The 25,040-nt window shown below is 34.5% G+C and overlaps 1 protein-coding gene across 14 annotated transcripts in view; it reads left to right on the top strand.

The window, feature by feature from the left end:
- KCNMA1 (potassium large conductance calcium-activated channel, subfamily M, alpha member 1) overlaps nt 1-25,040 on the top strand; it is a 523,274-nt gene that overhangs the window by 383,880 nt on the left and 114,354 nt on the right. For 9 of the 14 annotated variants that reach the window (XM_010567822.1, XM_010567820.1, XM_010567811.1 and 6 more), the window contains exons 15-16: nt 6,826-6,935; nt 16,226-16,294. In XM_010567822.1, the coding sequence (XP_010566124.1) occupies nt 6,826-6,935; nt 16,226-16,294 (179 nt within the window). Of the gene's footprint in view, nt 1-6,825; nt 6,936-16,225; nt 16,295-20,485; nt 20,498-25,040 lie in introns of all 14 variants that reach the window. The other 5 variants (XM_010567818.1, XM_010567817.1, XM_010567813.1 and 2 more) reach the window with 1 other exon arrangement.

The following is a 25,040-nucleotide window of genomic DNA, read 5'->3' as shown; positions in this document are numbered from 1 at the left end:
CACATACCCTCATTCCAAAGCAGTATTTGACTCTTTAATTATTCACGATTTTTGTTACCAAGACAGTATTTTCGAGTAAATAATAAAAGTTTTATCTGAGGATGGCATGCCCCATCCCTGGAAGTGTTCAAGGCCAGGTTGGATCGAGCTTTGAGCAACATGGTCTAGTGGAAGGTGTCCCTACCTATGGCAGCAGGGTTGGAACTAGATGATCTTTAAAGGTCCCTTCCAACACAAACCATTCTGTGATTCTATGATTTAAATTCCAAACTTCTCAGACTGGCAGTTATCCACAGAGATAATGATGAACAGGAGATAAGTCTGGTATCAATCTCTGATACCAGAACTAAACTAGCACATTTGGCTTCCTGGAACCCACAATACTTAATATAGGTTTATGCTTTTTGCTGGAATGTGTTTGTTCGGCCAACAAGCAAAGCTTTACCACAGAAAACTTTTCACTGAAATGAAATCTGTTCTCTTTGTCTCAACTGTATTAGTCCATACTGTACAAAGGTAGAAAATACAAGTATCCAGATTCTGCTTGTCAGGAGCTGAAATAGGATAGACCAGTAATTATTTGCAGTAACAAAATTATCTTTATAACCATAAAATTGAAACTACTGTAGGTTATTCTGTGTTTTTCAAGTTAAAATCAAGGTTGTTTTTGTCTTTGTAAGCACAGTAATATTTTCAGGTAGCCTAAAATAAATTTCCTTAACCAGATAAATAACTTCCATGGTTCTACTAAATGACATTTGTGGTAACCTTGATCAGTAGCATCTTGAACCAAACTCACCCCAAATTGGGCTTTTTTGTTTCTATAAAATTTACATAACATTTAACTATTCCCCATTGTTTTCAGGCAACTGACATGTAAACATCAATTTTTTAAGTGCATATGGGACAGATTATTTCATCTCCACATTAACAGTTAGTTTTTGGCTACTTACTCTTATTGTATAGATAAGTATGGGTAAGTAGTAGAAACATATCACTAAGTCCAGAGATGGACTGCACAACAATCACTCAAGTTATGGTTAAGTATTTTAAAGGAAAATAAACACACATTATGAAGAATCAGATTTGTTTAGGGATTCAGTTTTTGAGGTTAACTGCAGCAGCAGACTTTAAAATTTCATCACAAAGGCTTAAACTAGTCAAGAGCACAAGTCCTAAAGTATTTTTTCTCATTTTAAGGATTTTTAAATTAGTACCTTACTGACATGGATTAGGGGAGAAACTGCTTATGTTTATCTGTGGAACCTTACTCTATTAAAACTCAGGGAAACTGCAAGACTCAAGGAATCAGGAAAGAAATATCGAACAATGGAGGTTCTTAATAATAGCTTCAATTCTAGCAGACCAGCAGGTACTCCCTTTCAAAAAATACCAGGCAGGTGACCATCTCCCTCTTTGAAATCACAGGGAAAATGTCATGGTTCAGGTGGAGATAAAATGTAAAGGTCATCTTTAGTCCTTTGTTATCATTATCTTATAATATTTTATAGCATCCCAACTATCAGCAATTCTTTAAATTCATTAATCAACATTTCATGGTATCCTAACAGAACATATCCTAATCATTCCAATCACTTCATGAAGGTTAATTGAACACTAACCAATGAAGCTCAATGACTGCTTGGTGAATGAGTTTGGTTTTTTCCAGTGCTTTCTTAGTCCTTGAATAAGGGTGAGTATAACTTAACTATAGGTCTGATCTGCAGTTCCTTCCTCCAAATCAAAACCATCTGCCTAAAGAAAAGAAAGCAAGGGAAGAAAGTAGAAAGGAGAAAGACATAGTGTATTTGTGTATTTTTTTTCCAACCTCAGGTGGTGTCAATCTAAGAAAAAGCCACAAAATAGACCATAAGTTACAAACATGTCCTTGCTATCATTACTCTTATTTTTTACCAAGCCTGCACTTTATCTGTTTTCTGTATATAAAGAGTTGCTGATCAGCAACATTTGCAAGCTTCACATAAATAAAAGGGTTATAAAAAATGTGATGTGACTTCTCTGTGTGTGGTGGAGAATAATACAATGCAAATCCCTTTTAGCATCCCACATGGTCTCTGAATGGTGAAACAATTTCTATGGAAGAAATTTCTCTTGATTGCTTGCATCCCACTTGTCAGGGAGTGTATAATTTGGAACATTTCCATATTGCAATTTATTCTTGCAGTTGTTTACTTCTCCAGAACTAAAGTAACTGGTTACTTGGCAGCCTATCAACAGGAGAAGAAAATTGAAAAGAAATAAATTCATTGTAATTTATATTTCACTGGTTTCTTGAAAAGTTTCCAATCCTTCTGTTCTTTAGAACATTCTTTTGAAACAGTGCCTTTTGACTAGTTTAACATGGGCAAAAGATTGGTGAATCCCAAATTTGTACTCAGCCTGTAGGATAAAAATGCAAACTTTATGTAAAATACTATAGAAGTCCTGTTGAAATAGCTGTGGAATTCAGATTTTTTTTAATATTGGAAAATTGTCCAAGAGAGGTTTGGGTCACACCAAATTCCAATGAAAGTTATACTATAAAATAATATATAATATAAAAGTAATAGTAATAGTTAATAATGTAATATAACAATATAATGGTTTTATTTAATAATATAATATTAGAACGTAATGATATAATATGAAAATTATTTTGATTTATTTTTTCTAACTTAAATCTTTATGTCAAAATACACTCTTGTTTCTTTCTGCTTTATGCTGTTCAATGATCCTAAGCATGTCAGAATCAGTAGAGAATGTTTGAGTGGTTTAAACAAGCTGTGGATCAAGCTATTACAGGGAAGAGGTGCTTTTAAGTTGTAGAAGAGTTTGAAAAGCTCATCAATACAAGCCATGTGTGGACATGGTATGAAGATGCTTCTTTAAGTTAGACAATTAGCAGAGCTGTAGTTCTTACATGTGCTGCTAGGACACTACATTCCTGATGTGCTTCTGCAACTGTAGAGGCTCAACTGCAATTCCTTTTCTCTGAAGCCTTTTAATGTAGCTGTTGCTTTATTTCCTGCTAATGAATAATATAATCCTGTTTTTTCTCACTGAGATTAGTATGTATGACAGTACTGCATCCCTTGCTTTTTTGGTACTGTCTATCCATAAAATGCTAGTTTGACATGGAATTGGTCTTGCTGTCTCTTAAAGCTTTTAAAAGTGAACTTTTTTCTAACATGATTTAGACATTTTTTCCATAGTTTATCCTGATTAGTGGGAAGACAAGAGGTCTGTATGATTTAAGCATAGAATAAGTGACTAGGTTGAAGCAGGCAAAGAAGATAACCACGTTATGAGCCTAAAAGAGGTTTGAAAGAGGAGGTGGAAATACTGCTGATGGAGAAGTAAGATAAAGAACTCTGTCAGTAAAAGCACTGTCAGTTGGTGGCTCTACATCCTCTAGTACATGTCAATTGGGCAGGCTGACATTTCCCTTTGGATAAAGGAGTTAAGAGAGAAATACAAAGCAAGATATACAGGACATAAGCCTAGAGAAACAGTTCTGTTGGTATTGTGGGTGATGTTAGGTAATTACATGGTAGCGAAGAGAAACAAAGGGGCAGAGTCAAGGGCAAGGACTTAGGGAACTGCAGGCAGGGGAAGTGGGGATGGAGACAGCTCTCCAAAAGAGCAAAAAAAAAGGACTGGGAAGAGGAACATAACTGCATTTACATAGAATTCTTATTTTGTGGGGTTTTGTGAGCTTCATGTGTTGGAACTGAATTAAGAATATGAAATACAGAACTATAACTTAAAACATTTAGAAAATATTAAGTGTTTAATAAAAATGGATAAGAAGGAACAAGAAAAATCTGTTCTATACTCTTGAGGAATAAATAGGACTCTGTAACGATTATAGCTTTTGTTTTTAAAATGTAGTTTACTTTTACAGCTTGTGCTCATATAATTTTATTTCCTAAAGCATATAAGATTTTAAAAGTTCCTAAAGATTTACTTTAAAATTGAAAAATATCAATTACTTAGCTTAAAAGTTTTGTTAAACACTTAACGTTTTCATCTGATTATACCTTGTTTAGAAGCATAATTTAGAGTAGAATAATAAGTACAACTAATGAAACACCAATATAAACAAACCAGTTAAAGGAAAAATAGAATTAATATCCAGAAAAAAGTTTTGAATGATATCTATGTAGGCATGAGTTCATTTTTAAATTTAAGAGGCAGAAAGCCAGTTGCTGGATATATTATAAACACATAGAGTATGTTGTTGGTCACAGACTGAACTGTCTGGTGATTAGAACATGTGCTTTAATTTTTCCCATCTTAAATTTTTATCCTTTTTTGAATTTACATGATTAGATTTCCTTTAAGCCCTGTATGTTATGCAAGAACTTCTTGCTTTAATGCTGTTTTAAAACAGCTATGGTTTGACACAACAAAGATAAGTTCTTGCTTTAAAATGCTTTTCTCAATTCGATTTATTGCTGAATAGCAGAAAAATTAATTTGGACACCTTTACCCAAGTCATTTACAATCCATGTATTAATTTCTTTTCTTGAATACTGACGGAGATGTATGTATATATTGCTGTTTGGAACATATTTTTGTAACAAACCCCACACCCCTCCTAACATACCATAATACTTTTACCATAAAGAATATACAGGCCTATGTTTTGCTGCCATAAGGCACTTGATACCATTAAAATCCTTGACTGGATATTATCCAAGGCATTTGACATAGCGGGCAGTAATATAGCTGCACAAAGTTTTAAAGCAGTAATAAGTTATTTATCTTACTGGACTGAATTCTGTGATAAAAATTTCTGAAATTCTGAGAGTTCTCTATATATTGGGAAAAAACCTCTGGTTGGTTGCTGTTACACTGGCTCTGGGACTTTAGACAAGCAAGATCAGCAGTGTAGATGAAAGCATTTGAGCTTTACCTGCAGTAATTTATGAGAATGGATGTTCCTGAAGCATCCTTTTTGCCACTTCACTGGGCCTGGCTACCGCTCTGTTTCCTGCAGGATTAGTATCGTCATCTCTTTACACAATGTAGACTGAGCTTCGGAAAAAGCTGGGTATATCAGAAAAAGACAAATAGTGAAATGTTTAAGAGAGCCAAGTCCTTCTCAAATCAGTTAGTATTTGGTGCTTCAGCCATTCAGGTAGCTTTGCAAATCTCTACCAATAGTTTTTTAAAAAATACTTTCTCATTATGTCAGTTTTGTGGCCTTCACATCTAAACTCAATGCTGTCTTACTTTCTGCTCTGTAAGATGAAGACCATAATGGGGCTACCTAAACAGTGGAACTATTTTTATTTTATTTATTTTTTTGCAAAGAATAAAATATAGCTTTTAGACATGAACTAAATTACAAGATAAATATTTCAATGAACTGTAAAATCATGTGCCTTATTTAGGAAAATTAAAAACTCTGATCTCTCTGTCTCTCTCTTTTTACTTGTTTCCTATTTACTATCTAGTTAGATAGACTCTGTTTAATGAAAATGTGGTTATATAAAATATAAAAAACCCGACCCCACATTATTTTTGCTAGTCTGATGTAACTGACATGTTTTTCACTAATTTTTATATATTGTATTATCATAATACATTTTTTGGTGCTGTGTGTAATTCTTGCAAATATGAATTTCTCTGTTCACACAATTTATATAGCACAATTAGTGAATAAAGCCAAAGAGAAAATTACATGCAAGAATGTCCCATTGTGGTTGAAATTTTTGCTCTATTTTAATGTGATGTAATAAATAGGGAAGCAACAGTTTGATGTGAAGCCTTAGATATTTCAGGCTGTGTGTTTGTGGTGGTTTCCCTAGTTTGCCTAGGAATGGCTCATTGGGAATGACAGTCAAATCTTGAACAAACTTTGGATGAAGGCACAAATTATAGTATAGAGAACTGGGATTTCAGCAGTGAACAGCTTAGCGCATGCCATATTTCCAGTCCTGTCAGCTAGCTTTGCATTTCCTATTCTGAATTATGGTGCTGTTCCTGCTGATAGATACTAAGCAGCTCAACCCAGTTGCCTTAATATAGGTGTTTGATGCTAATTGAAAGACCTTATAGAGTGTCTGAGACATAAGCTTTATAGATATGACATGGCATCCACAGACCCCGGGGCAGCAGCTGGAAGCTAGGTGGGATTGCATGCACATCTCAAATACCACTAGAAACTTCTGCTTAGGCAAATATATTGAGCTTTTGATGGTCGTCCTGTAGCATCTCTGACTTGTTTTCCTTTGTACCTTCAACAGTAAAAGATCTCTGAATTTAGCAGTAAGGGTTTTCTTCAGTTGTTGCCCTAAAGCACTGATGACCATTGAATAAATTGTTTCAATATATGTTTCTTATATTTCCTTGTTAGTTATAGATGCAGAGATGAAAAAAAAATTATAATTTTAAGGATGAGTTTTGACTGCTGATCAACTTCTGAACAAGGTGAAAATAATTGAAACATTGTTAGAGACACTCAAATAACAATACAGTGCAACCATTTCACTAGAGAATTTTCAGGAAGAGAAAATTGAGAAACTTTTTTTCCTCAAGGTCTGTACAACCTTATTTCACCTCATGCTGAATGTGCTTGCCAAGAATTGAGTGTATTATTTTTACATAGGATACTTGAGTTACTGACTTACATGGACTCTTTTTTTTTCTTTTGGCGTTCCAGGAAATCCTGTAAAAATAAGCAATATTAATTGCCATAACAGTCTGCTGACTTATTCATTAAAATCTGATTCATGTTTAAGCAGTTGTTTGTAAATTTTAAAGAAAGCTTTTGGTTTTACTCAGAACTCTGCATCTGTGTTTGTTTGTTTGTTTTAGATTGAGGAGGATACATGGCAGAAATACTACCTGGAAGGAGTTGCAAATGAAATGTATACAGAATATCTGTCTAGTGCCTTTGTGGGTTTGTCCTTCCCTGCAGTTTGTGAGTAAGTAGAAATACATATTAATACACATAAGTATTTGCCTTCTCTCAAGTGAAATCTAAGGTTTCTGCAGGAGACCTTCTCACTCTGTTACAGTCCTAATGTTGCTACATCAGATAGGATCCAAAAAATAAACATTAAAGCAATCACTGCATGGAAGTATTCCAAACATTGTAATGCCTGTTTTCAGAAGAGATTTGGAATTAAGTTTTTGTAAATGAAAGCATAAATGTTTTCAGTGTTGAAAAAATTCATCAGCAATCCATTTGAATTGAGTTATTTACTCATAAGTGCTGTCCTATTATTTCTAATAATGATTCCCATTCTTTGAATCATGCATGTCAGCATCACCATCTTGGCTTACATCGCATTCCAAGGAAACTATTCATTAATTGAAACAGATGTAGTGGAGTCATATAAGCAGTGTGGCATCTAGAGCTCTGTAGATCTGGTTGCAAACCACTTTTAACAAGTGAAATATGTCAGAAAAAGTATGTCTATTCTGTAATGAGAAAGGAGTATTTGAAGCATATAGTATATAATCATAGCATAAGCCATGCTACAACTTGATTTCTAGAGACTGAAAATCCTTATATTTGTCCTAGAATGATTCTGTGAATGGGACATTTGTATGCACAAGGTTTCTATGATAATTACTGTGGCCACAAATATAGTCAGGATAGTTTAGCACAGTTTTATTTCCTCTTATGTTGGCATTGCTTTTCGTTACACCTGTACCAAAAGGTCACAACAAAGACTGTGGACAGCTTTTGCTAGGGACTGTTCAAATGCTTAAAAAGAAACAGACCCTACTCGAAAGAGTTTAATGTCTAACTAGATAACAGAAAAACTTCTGCAGTCTCCATTCTTAAAGGAGGAAATAGAGGAAGAAGTAAGATATCTCTCATGTAAAGGAGAATGATTTTGCTTTAAGTCCTCTCACTTCTCCCACCTTTTCTGATTTTTACACTAGCATAAACATAGGTTATGGCATAAGAATAAGGGAGAAACAACTGTTAGACAAATGTTAACCATTTAAAAATCTTTCTTTTTCTGAGACGTAGCTATGACAGAGTTGTCTCAATGGGCTTACAATCCATCCCTCCACTGTGTTAACCAGACTGTGGCTAGGTTATTGAGGGAAAATGTTTATACTGTAAGCACAAAACTTTGCCTGGATATCTTGAAATAGAAAATGCCATAACGTATTCTAGAAATTTGAACTATATTCAGAATGAATGGTAATTTGTGCTGTTTACACTAATTACAATCATGAAAACTGAATCTCCACACCAACCATTGTCAAACAGTTGAGTTTCTATACAAGTACTTAGAAACATGTGACTGAGACTGTATTTGACATAAAGCTGACATTCATTTAACTATGCTGGTAGAGCTGAGATAAAATAATCAATAAAGAAAGGGCATTGACATGTAGAAACATGCCTAAATTTTGGAGCTCTCCTCAAGCATTTGATTATCTGGAGGCTTAATTAACTGTGTTTCCTAGTTTAAATTAAAGAAAAAGATTTATCTCAAATTTTCTAACAGTTTAATAACTCTGTTAAAGTCAGGTTAATTAAAGCACATTGAAAATTAAAATGTAGTGTTACATATTAATGAGTTTGGTGCATAGGTATTTTAATTACTGTAAGAATTGGGTATTCAATTTCCAGAACTGAAGGACAGCAAAAAGTCCATTGCATTGGTTTGTGAAGGGGGAATAAAATCAGTGGACAGGCTCAGTGTGATCAACTACCCACAAAATACTCAGACTTTGAGAACAGTTTTTGTAATTTAGCTTTTAAAATTCATGCAGTCAATGACATTTTAAAACTGAAACTAAATGAGATGTGCTGCTTCCTCAGGTTATTGGTCTTAATTGCCAGTCTAGGAATGTGATTCTTTGGTAAATAGGCTGCCTTAGAGTTTAGATAAGAAACACAAAGAGAGTGCAGAAACATCTCCTCTTTCAATGGAGATGGGACACTCAGTATTGGTGAAGAATTTCAAGCTTTTGATGTCAACACCAGGGTGAAGATTTAGATGGAAATAGAAGTTAGTAACAGTCTGCAAGTTTTATTTATAACTCTGAGTATATGTGGGTGTACTTTGTGAACATATTCCCACCAGTACATTTTCAATATATGAATGTAATTCCTATCATTCTGTGCCCTTGGATATTGTTGGACCAGGTGTGGATGTTGCTGATTGAAGAATAAACTAACCAAACTGTCCCCCACTAGCGCAGGGTCTTCTAGTGGGCCTTCTAATATTTACTAATGCAAGGCTAACCTTCACCCAGGTTCTAGGCCCACCATTCTCCACCCAAAAATTTTCCTAGTGAGGCTAGCATGTCCATGGATTCACACTTGACCTAGCGGTGGAAACAGTATATGAAAGGTGTCCACTTGTCTTAATATATGTTAAATCAGGGCCATTTGCTGTTGGTTCTATTCTTGAAGTCACTCATTCAATCAAATGTCACAGCCATGTTTTAATAAAAGGCAAAATTATAGAGATGTCATTATCTCTGTATTTGTGTATCATATTGTTGCATGGTTTATAACTATGGCATATATTCCCACCTTAGTCATGAAGTTTTTTTGTATGTTTTTATAAAAGACTGTTTGGGGAGATAATCAGAGAAGTCTTAGAAACTTCACTGTTGTGACAAAGGAGAGCTAAGTTAGGTGAGTAGGTGACACTCAGCACTTGTCTGCATTCTCTCTCAGCTCCACAACAGATTATTTCTTTTCTGTATATGTTCATAGTAGTAGCACTTCCTAGTCTGAGAGTGACTCCAAATTAAGCCAGTGTTTCACAGAGCAAGGACAACATGGGCTACCTGTAACTGTCAAGTTCTCACTTCTATCTTTGGATCATTCTGTTCAACTAGATTTCTGACTTGTCGCAGAGGGCTCGGTAAATCTTAGGCACTTTTGGACTTTTGATATTTAAGCTACACTTAATATGGCCAGTACAGTTTTCTGCCTCTCTGAAGCAGTGATGCTGAATCAATCCATGCCTGTTAAATTACGAGCTTTTTCCTAAACCCAGGATTTTTTTCAACATTGCAGAAGTGTGTCAAATTTTAGACTCAACAAACCCAAGCTCAGCTCAGGTAGTGGCCAAGCCACAAGACAGCCTCTAGACTGGCTTAGCTCTAAATGAAGTTTTCCATCTTCTGACTGTGATTAAAATCAGACTCTATCTGATTCTGCCTGAGATGTCTCCTATATTTAACACTTTCTTCCAAGTGCTCTCAGCAAAATGTTGGCCAGCCCCACTGCATCCACCCAGACAATGAATATGTGCTAAATATTCTCCTCGGGCACACCTGCAAGATAGCAAGAGCCAACACATGAAATCAGATGTTGTGAGGACCCGCTGTGCTCCCTGATTTCATCTCAGTGGACAGCAACCTTTTCCCAAGTATGAAAAAGCTGCTTCAATAGAAAAGTATCCATAGATCAGCACAGAGGCCTTAGAGCTTCCCACAGTTCTTTCTTCTTTAATGCGTTATGGAGGCCTATGTTACCATTACCAATGCTTACACCACTGTTTTGGATAACCTGGATTTTACTACAGTAATTAGTGGGCTAGTAATTACTAGACAAATTTTGGTTTATTAATTCAAAACTCTGTATGTGTGGCAGCTATGTTTCCTGTTCATACCTAGGACACTAACAATACCCACTTTTATAAAGCAAGCATGGTTTCTTGGTGCTTAAAACCTTCAGTAGAGCTCTTATAGGAACAGTATCTTTACTTGGTTTTCTTATTCCAACATGATCAGTTTTATTGGGAGCCAGAAAGAACAGTGGAATGCTAGTTTTGTTTAGCAGGATAAGAGTACAGAAAAGTAATGAAAGACAAATACTTATGAAACTCCTTAGCCAAGTGTGGATTGGAGTAGGATGTATTCCACAACACTTCACAGCAGTTAAATCAGGAAGCAACTCATAAACCAAGATAGTATTTGATGTGGGAAATGCAGAAAAAAATTAATTTAGAGCTCTGTATTGACATTTCTTACATTCAGTGTTTTCCTAACAGACAGGTCAGCAACCAAAAACTGTTAAATATTCAGTTCACATTCTTACTACCATCCTAGCAATGGTAGTGGTATCCACTACCGTGAACAGCAGATTTATTTGCTCACCTGCTCTTGGTCTTGTCAGCAGCCACTTACTGGAACTGGTAGAAATAATTAATTTATATGAAGTGCTTCTGTGTGTATATATGTGTATAGAGAGAGACTAATGTATGTCATTATGAGTGATGTATGTCACGTTGCCATGAGTGACATAAGTCACTCTACGCACACTCTGTTATATATTATTTAAATAATGACTCATGAACCCACTAGAAAAGAGCCTGCTTTTTGTCAAGGTTCATCCATATTCTCTATATGCTTTTGGACTGAACTGTACACTTGATATTCTGTACTCCCTCTGGATGTCTACTTTTCCTGCTACCATGGATTCCTCATTATCCTAGTAGTGTTCCAGTCTTGGAGATCTTTTTCCACTGTGCTAGATTTAAAGAGTACTTTGACTTTTTTGATTTATTTATGCAAACGTTGGCCCACGTCAGTGTGTTTTTTATTATTTTAACTTATGTTAATTGTTTACAACTCAATCTCATAGAATTTAATAGAAGGTTTTTTCTTTTGGTCTTTGGATGACCTCATAAGATCTTGATCTCCTAAGGCAAAGAAAAAAGGCCTTCTGCACAGCTATATATGAGTGATATTCAACAAAATTGCTGCTAAAAACTTTGTTAGGCCTATAGAATAGGTGCTTAAAAGACCCATACCAAATGCTCAGCTTCTGCCCATGACAAGGCTGATAACTTTCCCCCCCTCACCTCAATCTATTACCCTGTTGGAGAAAGGAAGCTAGTCTATTGTAACCTTCAACCAGAGGATCATTTAAAGGCTGGGGGACAAGAACCTTTTCCAGATACTTCCCATGATGAGCCTTCAAAGATAAAATAGCCTCATATCATGATTTAACAAAGCAAAAGAAAAGAGATCAAAACTTGTATTCAGATACATCAGGGAAATGTTTACTGAAGTACTAAAGTACACTTAAAGTGTTGCCATGCAGGTTATTTCGGCATTGTTTGTATGTAGTACTTTTCATCAGTTTCAAATCTCTTTCTGATATATCTATTGGTTCCTGACTCTGACTAAAGAAATTAAAAAGTGCATTCTTCAGTGTTTTGGCCATAAGCATGAACAATGTTTTTCATGCACTGAACCTGGCAATGGGTATTGCTTTGTAGCCAGTGATTCATAACTTTCAAAATATAAAATTTAATTGGGTTTCATTTTATTTGTCAGATGGGATTAGACTAGAAGACATACCTTGAATATGTTGTATCTCTGTGTCTCCTCACAGCTGAGATTATGGTTAAAATCCTAATCTAACATGGAACTGCCTGCTTAACTGAATCCTGTCTAGTAAACTAAACTCCTCACTTGCATTGTTTGCTTTTCATTAAGTTACTGATTCCATGATTTTAGTGGGGTTACTTCTGCTCCACATCAGTGTAAGATACATAGCGATCACAGATCTAGAAACATCTGCATGATTACACATACACATGGCACAGCTGTATTTTTTCATTTGTCTATATTTCTGAGTTGGCCTGTTAGGCTTTCTTATCCTTTTGCAGAATTTGCTCGAATTTTTTACTGTCTTCCTGAGGTTGTAAATAAGAAGTCAACAGTCATGTAAGATAAGCAGTATTTTAAGTGGAAATAACTGTAATAGTAGTTAAGTACTCTTACTTTTTGGGCAAATTTTCCAGTACCGGTAGCAACAACACCAGTGCCTTCTGTATTATGTATGTGATAGATTTCAGCCAGTGGCTTTTCATTTCTTAGCATGTCTAATTTCTGATTCCTCCTCTGACTTCTGTTCTCTTCTGCTCTTCTGTAGCATACTTAAGACCCAGCAATTCTAATGCAATAGTAGAAGTGCATGTAGTGATCTAGTAAGACACCCGTAAAATATATCTCAAATATTTTAACACGACCCCCAAAAATCTTGCTAACAAACTTGCCATTTGACACTGATCAGGTAACCACTTACATCGGTGCTTTTAAAGTTTTGAATAGTTCTGTGAAATTCTACTGTTGGAGTATTTGCTTACATTTTTTTCCTTGCCTGAGCAATACATGAGTCCTTGGCATCTGGAATAACCCAGCTGTAGGTTGAAAGCAGAAGGTGCCCATGCTTTTGCCAGTTTCATGTGATTGGAAATTAGCTGAGCCTGACATTAAGTAACCTTTTAAAGAGATATTTGGGTTATTATATATATATTATGATAATTTGTGATCCAACATACAAACCTCATTGGCTGCATTGGTTTTAGACACTGCTGCCCCATAAAAGTAAAGTCCCTGATATTCTCATACTTCCAACTCCTAAGGAACAGAGTGTACTAGCAAGCATCAGAAAGCACTAGCTGCCAATGTGCATAAAAAATAGGTTGAAAAGTAGACAAAAGTAGTATATTTATGAAAGAATTCTGATATTGTAAGTAATTTTCTCAGCTTAAGATGCTACTATGGTACTACTTTTTTATCAGGAATGATATTTTTCCACGTATTTTTCATTAGGTGAATAGCAATGTCATTTATTCTATATCAAAATACTTTTGCTAACTGCAGGTGAACCAAGGTATGGAAGTAGTTAAAAATACTTTTTCTCTCCTGAGGAGAGTACTTATTCCTTTGTCAAAAGTAGTTTAACAAAAATATTATAAGTGACACTGAGGAAAAAAAATGAATGACTTATTGTGTACAAGACTTCAATCAAAAAATTTGTTTGAAAAGAAAAAAATTCCTTCCAGTAGATTTTCTAATTAAAATCCCTTTATTAATGTTTGGTACAAAAATAAATAATTAATAACTAATCAAGGTTATATCCTCATGTTTTGCTGCTCAGAAAGGAGATTCTAAATATCCCAGTACTTTCACATGCAAATAATACAGCAGGTATCTATGGTTAATTTATGCCAATGATAGTCTTACCAGTAAAGAAGGAAGATTTAATGTCAAACCCAATTTATTTCCCTCTGGGTAGATAGAATCAGTCAGATTCAAATTCTTAAGAGCCTTTGTTCATGACCATCTGTGTTCATCAGTAGTTAGCAGATGATGGTGGCAGTTGAAAATAAAATAGAAATTAATGCCTCATGTACTGTCATTGACAATTCTTGTGCACTTCTACACAATAATTTGAGATAAAAAGTGTTCTAATTTCTTATTACAAGGTTCTTATGTATCAAGGGAAAAAAGCAGGTATAAGATCTTTCTCTTTCTCATTTTAATCATATCAAACTACATTTGCAGAATATAGTTAAATGCTGAGACTTTTTAATCCTAATATTTAATTGCATGGCCAAGTCCGTGTAAACCTATTTGTTTTACCACTTAAATATTTTTAGTAAATCTATAGATAAGAATAAGATGCTGATGCCTTATCCCTATCTCTTCATGTTGGCTTTTTTGTTTGTTTTTTTTTTTTTTTTTAAATGAAGATATATAGATAGATAGATTACCAAATACTGCACAGAAGTGAAACTGAGGAAGAGAAGTTAAGTATGTTTCCTAAAGTAATGTAGGTGGTCCAAATAAAAAACCCCATAGGTTTAGAACTCCTGACATTCATGGCTCATAAAGTTGTATTTTACATCATCTTCTTTAAAACAGATACATAATAGTCTTAATACAACATATAGGATACTCTAGTGTTACTATATTTGCAAATTTATTTTTTTTTTTTTTTTTTTTTGACGCTGATAGTCAGGCTTCATTTACCTGTTAATATTGTGGGAGGAGACAGGCTAATCGAGAATTCAGTAACTATCAGGATTTTGTCTGCCCATTCCTGACATTGGCTGGAGTTCTGGAGCTAGAATAAGACTTTTAATTGATTCTGAAAAAAAGTTAAATGAATCTTCCCCCTATCTGTGTTTTTGTGTTACTTCCCAATACTGAGATATCACTTACCTTCCCAGACATGGAGATTACAGAGGTACTTTTACAATCCCTCAAAACGAAAATTTTTTAAGAAAAAAATATGCTCAAGTATTACATGGCAAAACTTAAACAATGCAAAGTAAATTTTATTGTATATATCCTTATGTGATATGCAGCACATTGCCTTAGCATTGTCAGTACCCCTACATCCATGCTTCTCTCTAATTATTCTCTTATCCTGAAGAAATAGCAGAAAATAACTGTTGACAGTGATTTCTGAAACTTATAGAAATGGAATAATATCAGTTCAGCAGCCAATTCCTTGTTTTCTGCTAAGTATATGACTGATGCAAACTATGCAGAATATTGCTTACTTTGCTTAAAGAAAATAAATAGTATTGAAATATATGCAAAATTATTAATAACACTGAAGTAAGGAAGTTGGTAGGGAAGCACTGAGCCCTAGAAAAGTTAGTGTATTTTATAGAAGATGGCAGCCATCTAATTGAAAGGTGAGCCGTAGAATAATTTGTGACAAATGCGTAGAACAGGAAGCAAGTAGCATTGAATTTGCATACACTTCAATGACAAAACTGGAGAATGGTTTGTAGTTATTTAAAAAAAAAAATGGTTAGTTTCTTTGTTTATTCTGACAGAGCCTATTAGCTTGAAGCAAATGGTGGTGTGCTAACTCACAGTTCTACAAGTCTTTGAGTTGTTTTAATAAATAGCCACTTGTACAGACTTTTACAACTGAAAAAAATGTGTAATAGAGTATCAGAATGTACTTCCCATATAATGTTCAGAAATTGCTTCCAGTCATGCTGTTCCTTTGTGACAGTAGTTGGCAAATACCGACTTATCAATAGTGTATTCTCATTTTAGTTCAGTACATACCTATTTTCTAAGGAATGCACACTTCAATCAACATATGGCTGAATTCCAGCAAAGATTTGAAAAATTTCCTCAAGACATGCACAACTATAGCCAAATGCAATTTTATGTTGTGTATCATTACCTTTATTCTTGTTGCTTAAGTAGACTTAGTAACATAGTGTGTTGGTGCTTATGCTGCTGTTCTCAACTTCTCAGTTTATATTTTTAGGAAAATATGTGTTCATTATCTTCAAAATAGAAAGACCTTAATATGTGTTCTGTGTATACCTAGCTGAAAAAATGAGAAAAGATCTTAGTGTAAGTTCCCATAGAAAATACATACCCTGCAGCCATCTCTACATATGTGATGTTGGTTGTGAAAAAGGACTGACTCTTGGCCTTTTTTTTTTTCCTGCAGACTGGTGTTTGCGAAACTAAAGCTCTTAATGATAGCCATAGAATACAAGTCAGAAAAACGAGAAAGCAGGTATGTCCAATGTCTGCAAATTTTAAGTTCAGGAATGCACTGTCAAGAATTTTGCCTGCTTTTTTTTCCAGAGTGAACACAGCCATTCTTATGCTTTTGAAACATTTCAGAGTATAATTAGCATTCCATCACATTGCACCATTTCATATACCGCTGAAAGGCTTTTATTTCTGCACTATTCTTCTTCCCTAAAATTAATTCAAGTCAGAACATTTAGTAGAAGGTCAGGGGACAGTGATACATATGTCCCGTCTCCAGAAGTACAATTCATTTTTACTTAAACACAAACTTACAATGTTTTTGTTAATAGTCTATCAGTTTTAATTAGAGGTCCAACTTATTTTACTAAAAATGGAAAAGTAGAAAACAGACGTGATATTGAAACTCATTATAGCTATGTGTATTCTCAAAATAATAATTTCATTTAAATCAATTTGGAAGAACCAATTTATCTAGGATACAAGATAAACAGAAATATAGGATAAACATAGTATTTGTATGGTATCTGTTCTGACAAAATTCGCATATGTGAATAACATCATGAAACTGGAAAAGATTAATTAAGACTTGAAATTACCAACTGGCTGACTCCTTTCCTCATTGAAAAAGAAAAAAAATCATTATTATTAGTACAGATTCACAGATAGGGAAAGAAGTGTTTCTTGTGGGTTTTTTGTACAAAAAGTCTTTTACATCTGAGTGAACATTGGAGTCGATCTTCTATCAACTTGTCCACCAGTGCTTTACACAACATTCATTTTTGTGTAACAAAAATGTTAAAAGTGTGCTCTGCAACATGTGGAGAAGCATATAATAAAAATATGACAATACTGTCCCTGAGCTGAATTTTATTTTCCTCTGTCAAAAATTATATTCTTTACTACTGTAGTAAATCTGGAATGATACATATTAGTTCATCTTATTTTTGGCCACTAATTAACTAAAACTTTAAATGGTAATTGTTTCTCCTCACAGGAGAACCAATTCTGTCATTTGAGCTCATGCCACAATTTCTGAGGTTTTGAAAGTTTATTTTAATGTTTATTATTAAATGTTGTCATTTTTCTTTACTAAAAATATCTATAAAACCTGTGTGGGACATCTGACATGGAAAATGCAACGTTGCAACTGTTTATAAGAGTATTTCGATGCCCTATAGTAGGTTTTTGCTTGATTCTTTCCTATCTTATAAAGTGACATGTGAAATGGTGTATGTGCTATTGGATATTATTTTTGTCCACAGTATGCTGATTAAGAAATCCTTATTTTTTTTTTCTTAAATATCATATATTTTTCTTAATGTTTCCAGCTCCCATGGGCTCTTAAAATACTTTTCCATTGAATGATCTCATTCTGCATTAGCTAATGTAAAGCAAATGATTTATTATTCTTTTGTCTCTGAACAGTTTAATCTCTTCCTAGAAAAAAGAAAAATACAGTAGTAACAGCAGTGGAACTATTTATCAGATTTTGTATTTCCAATATTAGAAAATACTTGGTTTCTGTTGGTTCTCCTAAGAATTATTGCCCAACTTTAGGCTGTCATTACTTCAGTTGTCATTTACTTACATAAGTGCTAATATTACAGTCTTTTTCAGTAATAACAGATAAATCATGGCTTCCTTATCATTCTTTGCACTAACTTCAGTGGGAGTTGGATTGAGTTCTTAATCACAAGGTGATGCAGAGGATCTCACAAAGAGTAACACAGTGTGATACAATCATATATTCATTCTTACTTAAAGCCATGCAGGTAACAGTTCACAATTAATTAATTTGGTAGGAAAAAAGAGCCCAAAAATTGCAGGAAACAATACTAACAAAGGGATGTTAACAGCTGGATTTTGTGAATACATATGTAACAAGAGAAGAGCATGTAAGTTAGCCACATATTCTTATAACCCTGATCCACAGTAATATCTGCTGACTTTATTAACCAGTGATAATTTTATAGTCACTGTTTGGTGAATCACAGAGCTACCCGCAGAATATCTTTACTGTTCTACTTGTTCCTGTGCTCTTCAACCCAAATATGTTAAGTACATATTTGTGGTTTTCTGAGCTGGAGCCTTTTAGTCTAACCAGAAAGGTAATGGAACAAAAGTTCAGTTTCTCACTTCTTAGGTATACTTGCATTTCCTTGCATCTTATTAAATGAAAAGGTGGGGAATTAAGATAAAAACTAGAATAACATGGTTTACAAGTGCAAGCTGTCATCGAACAAGATAAATTTGCATTTACCATTTATGTTTGTTGATGCTGACTTTGGAAATATTTTATTCTACTTAGTATCTTAAGTTCTTCATTGGTAATTCTTCATAAAAGTGAAAGGGGAACTGATAATGGTACCCTTGTAGCTTTCACTCTTTATGAGAGTGACCAACAGTAGATATGTGCTGATTTATTTTATGATTATAGTTTAGATTCATATTTTGTAAAACTGTTGAGAGGTTTTACATAGTTTACTACTTAGAGCAACAATGATAAGTATAAATAAAAATTTGGAATATTATCTAGGTGGCACCCTTTTATTAAGATCTAGTATTTCCTGCCATAGCTGAGACAGGTCTAGGACCAGTATTTTTAGGAGAAGGGGAAATTTTCAAAGCATTCTTTCTGCTTAAGTGTTGAGAAGTCCCATCAGTTTAATTTTTGTTACTAGTCATAACAGAATATCTACGTAAGTAAACTACATATCTGATTTTTTACTTACACAGGGAGTTTCCTTTTAAGATTAGTTTCATCTGCCTTCATCATTTTGCACTCGGAGCACAAGGAGTGCAAAGTGAATTCAGAAGTGTGTGCAGGTCTCAAAAGCGGCAATGTGAGGGCATTCCAGATTTCCTAATCCCCTCTTCATATTTTCACCTCAGTGTAAAGGATCAATCCTAGTACCATTTTAAGTCAACAGCAGAATTTTCATTGACTTTGTTAATGTCTTCTAACATGTAGAGTGGCATAAATACTCATTTACCTATGCACTTTTTTTCTTCCAGGCAGTCTCCTAGATGCCAGTTTTCTAAAGCTTTCTGATTTGCAGCTAAATTCTCTTAACTCTACTATAGGGAATTTGAGATCAATAGTAATTTTAAATCATCAGAACTCTATCCAAGCTAATATTAATGTACATGTTAGCAGTAGCTGAGCTTCCTGCTTGCAGTTGGGTTTTTTCTCCTTTTTTTTCCTGACTCCTAATAAAGCTACACGAAACAGTAAGCACACCTTGATAACAAGTTTTGACAGTATTACATTCTTAATTATAAACAGTATATGATTTTACAAGATTACTTAAAGCAGAATTTAAAAGTTTTCAAGCCTAAATACAGGTATTATAGTCATAGATATGATAAACACAAACTCGTTTTCAAATAATGGATAGAGTATCTATAGTATGTTTATCTTTTTAGGCAACTGTTTCTAATCAAGGTATCTTAAAGATTAATTAAATCAGCCATGATTAGATATATTTCTTTTTTTACCTTTACATTTATATATTTACTTATGTTTAAATTACTGCTCAGTTATCACAGAAACCTCTGAATTTACAAAACATGACTGAGTTTAGCGGATCAGCTACTAAGGTCTGCACTTTAGTAGTTCCAGGTCACAATATGAGTTAGCCATTACTTCATCTCTAATTAGTATCAGGGAATATTATAATCAGTTATTAAGAGCAGGAAGCACTTCTTAAATAAGTTTTTTTGTCCCTGATGCAAGCCAAATACTTTAGCTTAAAAAATGGTATTTCTTAGTTCATTTGTAGAGAGGTTTTGTTTCTTCTGTAGAAAAAATGCTAAAGGAACATGAAGAACATCAACCTGAAAATGTCCCAGCAGAGCTTGCTGAATAGATAGCAAAAAATACCAGTTCAAAATGCAGACATTCAAACACCTCATCTGAAATCCCTTTTAGATATATTTTTGCCTTCCTTTCTCCCCTGTATTTTTTTTCTTTTTTCCACATGATTAAGCAAGAAGGAAAGCCCAACTAGGATTCTTCCCTCCTGCACCCCGTGTTTACTCCTCTTGTTAATTTTTCTCTTTGTCTATCCATATATTTGTTCTCATTCTCAGCAGAAAAACCTTTGAGCCTTGAAGACTTTTAAATAAAGGGTTTTTTTGCTTTTGCTTTGGTGTCAGTTGATTTCTTATCAAAGTGTTTGATTTGCAATTTTTTTCTTGTCGTTTGCAGAAGCCGAAAGCGGTATGCCCTCTTCGTTACCTTTCCTTCCAACCTCAATCCTACCTCCACTCCTTCTAACTTCAGGACTAATTCCTTGCCAAGAACGCAGGAAGATAACATCTTTGTCTATCTTTCTCTGTATATACACACACATATATACATATATATATATATTCATCTGTCTATATGTGTATATATATATATCTGTGTGTATATTTATATATGAGCCCCCAATCTCAAAGAGGAGAGAGAATAGCATTTTGTCTCTCCATTGGTTCTCGTGACTCATGCACTAACTTCTTTGCAGGAAGTACAAAATAAAACAGTATAAGTTTTTTAGGCTTTTTCCCCCTGTCCCCTTGTGGAGTCATTGGTGTAACAGATTGTTGCATTTGAAAAGTAGACTTTACTGTTAACATCTCCCCTCCTCTTTTTTCATTTGTACTGTATCGTGATGATGTATATTTTGTCTTTACCAGCCCTTGTGCTACCATATTGTCTCCATATTCACACCTTCATTGATGTCCTTCTTTCCCCAGAGTCTTCCTTCAAAACACGTCTTACAATACAGTAGTTCATGTTCTCTTGTAGCCTCACCTTCCATTAACAACAACCAAATACCTGATTCTTTGCATTGCTGGTCCTGTTTTGAGCCCAGTTATTCATAATACAGTACTCATCAAAGCTATTTTACTGTTCCAGTGAAAGTGCCATGGATAGTTTGTACTATATGTCACTTTCATTTTAATGACATTTATTAAGCTCATTTATGAAGATGTTACCAAATGTATTTGTTTCTCAGTTTTGGTTTTTCTTTGGGATGGCATGTTTTGCATTTTCTTTTGGTATACCATGCTGTGAGCCCCTCTCTGGTCTACATTCTATCTTGCTGCTATTGGTTTGGATGAAGTAAATAAGGCATGCTCTTCCATATCCTCTCCTCTCCTCATCTCTCTTCCCCATTCCAGCTTTGTTTTTTCTAACTGCTTATAGCAGTCTGTCTGACTGTCAGTGGTGCTCTTTGGATACCCATTCTTGTTGTCCAGACATTTCAATTTCCTTCTTCATCATACTCTCCAAACTTTACTTTCTGTGTCTGTTCTGTTGCGTGTGTTGTTAGTGTTATGTTTATTTAATTTTTAGTCTAATTCTCCTGTGGTTTCTGAGTAGATGTGTGAAAAGAGAGGTGGCTTCCTGTCAGTTTGGCATTATTGATATGATCCAACTGCAGAGAAGTTACTGCAACACTTAGCATCTTCAAGGATCTGCAGTTGTTGCACCTCTACTTCGCTTCTTGCTTTTTAAGTATATATTATCTTGTGGTGAAGGCATGTTAACGCTGGCATGATAAGCAATATGAAGAAGTGTTGTACCAAGTGAAGTTGCTTGCTCCCAGAATAAAGTATATTATGCTGCTTCATTGTACTGATAATCAGTCACTTCTGGAACCAGAAGGAATAATTTAATTGTTTCAAAGTGTATTGAATTCACCAGCACCGTTGAACTAGTTTGGACTATGCCCCAATAAAATACCTCATGCACATCCTGTACACCATGACTTAGTAGTTACTATTGTAAAGAACTGAACTCCTGGGAGCAACCTTTTATATGCTTTTAGTAATTAAGCTTTAATATACTGTAGCATGTAATGTGCACTGTGTCTTTTGCCTTGTATTCTTTTTAGTGTCTTACTGGATTTTTCTGTGTAGAGCAATATGGATCTGAATTAATGTCAATGATAGAGCCCAGAAGAAAGAAGCAATGCTTATAAGTTACAATCAGTGTGAAGCTGGTATGCACGCAACTCCTACTGTGGGATTTGCGCACCTACCCTCACACTCCACTTTAAGACATACCCTGAAAAAAAAATGTTGTCTCAAACTAATTTTATAATTCTAGTTCTGTAGCTGCATGAATGACATGGTACATTTTAAAAGGCCATTATGCTAATAGTGGTGCATTTCATCTGGGCATGGCATGAAACAATCAAGAATAATATCTGGTTTTATTTAAAAATGTGGTAGCTATAGTCAGTAATACCACATAGTCATCTTTTAGATAATGTATTAGTAGTACTTAAAGAATATTATATCTTCCTGATTACTAGATGATATTGCTACTGTTTCAGTCACATGGGGAATGGTACAGTACATCTACCACAAGGTTTAAAACAGAGTTGTTACAGCTTTTGTCATTTGTTTAGTCAAAATTTTGCCATTTGTGTTTCTTTAATTCAACAATTGATCTTTTCTTTTTTTAGACAAGGATGATGGCAGTTACAAAGGTAGCCATAAATCTGAGAAAAAAAAGGGAGTGTTACTGAATCAGACAAGTTTCATTGATGCAGGGATGAACTGTTCAATTGGTCACTGATAACGGGATTAATCTCACCTAACTTTATCAATCTAAACGTTAGATGTTTATTATCCAGGCTTAGTTCATGATTGCAAGGGAAGAGAGAGACAGTTCTTGAAAGCAGCTTCCATTCTAAGACAGATGAGATGGAATCCACTTTGAGTGCTGTCTAAAATGTAACCTTGAAAGTAAGAACAAACAAGAATAGTACATAACTGAGGCTGCTGACAAGGAAAATTCTTAAAAGAACTCTTCCAGTGTATGTCTCTACCGATTGACCTTATCTATATCTTCCAGTTTTTAATCTTCATATAGTACTGTTAAAATGTTGTTACCCTTGCCTGTTTTCTGTGCCGTACTTGCTGGGCATCTCCACATGCCTTTGGCAGCTCAGTGTTAAGACTTTTACTGCACCTCTTCCATCTTAATGAGATCCCCCATTTTTTTTCCTCAGAGAAGACTGACAGTTATACAAATCTGAGAGTCATCTACTGTATAAATGCTATGTCTATATTAAGAGTTCAAAGTTATGTCCATTTACAACTTCAGTAATAATGGAAACCTACTCAATTTCAAGCTGTGGAAAGCAAATTGTGGAGCCATGCCACTTAGCAAGTGGCCTACCAATATAATGATGGTTCAGACTCTTAATGCTGATTGGTTGGTTTTTTTCATGTGGTTCACATAGAAGGTAGCTGAATATTATAGAAAGCTACAGGAAATATTTTTTATCCTCTACTGAAATTCTTGGATACTGAAAATTTATTAGAAATAATATTTTATATATTCTAATAACATGAAAAGATATCAGCCATCAAACTTTCTAATTGTTGTTTCAACAAAAGAAACATAATTTGAGTCCAACATGTATGATATTTGAAAGCAGGAGGCAAATAAGCATCACTCAACAGCAGAAATGAATAAAAAATAAATAGTTGGGGGGAATTATTCCTGCCCTGAAGTGTCAGTTCACAAATTGTCCTACAGTTCAAACGTCCAACTATCAGGTTCTCCATCAAATATCTTTAAGTTCAACAAAATATGGAAGACCTGCAAATAGTAATCAAAACCTTAGCTCACTTTCAATGCTTTAAGGGAAGACATAATATGGTATTGTTTATCTAGATCACAATATTGTTGTATTGTGCAGTCAATCATCCATGCACTAGCAAAGAGGTATTGGGCAATGCTCGTGTTCTGGGGTACTTTTCAGGTAAATAAGAATGGATGAACAGATATTTACATATATCTGTATTATACTGAAGGTAGCATGTATACTTAAAACATCAGAAAGGTACAATCCAACAAGTGAGTAAATTGATCAAAATTAACACAGCTGCTAACAGATATATCTATTCTCCACTGACATATGAAAAAGTCATCGTGTCCTATCTTAACTTTTCATTGAATAATCTTTGTAAAGAGATCCATAAGTCTTACTCCAGAATTTTTCTGACTGCATTTGAATTTTTCATTTTTTTTTAAACTGTGCATCTCAAATGTGCACTAATTCCCATTTGTGCATCACCTGCCTATATTTCAGTCAGTCTGAGAACTCAGTTTCAACTGTATAGATACTATTGTTCCTGATTCTTTCCTGAGCTTTAAGTGGTCAATGCCATGTTGGATGGGGCTTTGAGCAATCTGTTTTAGTGAAAAGTATCCCTGACCATGACAGGGGGGTTGGAACTAGATGGTCTTTAAAGGTCCCTTCCAACCCAAACTATTCTATGATTCATTCTATGATTCCTGAGAGTACAACTGAATTCAAGGGTGATTTCTACATTTTTGATGTGTGATATTTTCATTGCTCTTAGATGCATGATCTTGCATCTAGTCACCAAGTGAATCTTATTTAGCAAATGGACTAACTTTTGCTAGACGTCAGATAAGTGTAAAGCAGAGGTTTCCAAACTGCACATTCTGTTCCACAATACAAATTGTTCTATTATCACAGAGTAATGGAACTGCCTTCTTCAAAGTTCATGCTGGTGAATTACATTAAATTCCCATTGAACACATTAAATCATATTTAATTTACACATATTGAATTTGCATGGCTGTAATTGCCATGTGTTCTAAATGTTCATGTATGAAAGAGCAAGCAAGGCAAAAGATAATTTTTTTTTTTTTTGCAGTGACATGTGACCGCTGTCATGAAATGCTTTGTCCTGAGGAATGTATTTCTGGTACTGGAATTGTTAAGGAA

This window comes from Haliaeetus leucocephalus, unplaced genomic scaffold (assembly GCF_000737465.1).
Source record: "Haliaeetus leucocephalus isolate CR32 unplaced genomic scaffold, Haliaeetus_leucocephalus-4.0 Scaffold229, whole genome shotgun sequence".
Taxonomy (NCBI): domain Eukaryota; kingdom Metazoa; phylum Chordata; class Aves; order Accipitriformes; family Accipitridae; genus Haliaeetus; species Haliaeetus leucocephalus.
This window is presented reverse-complemented; position numbering and strand designations above follow the sequence as displayed.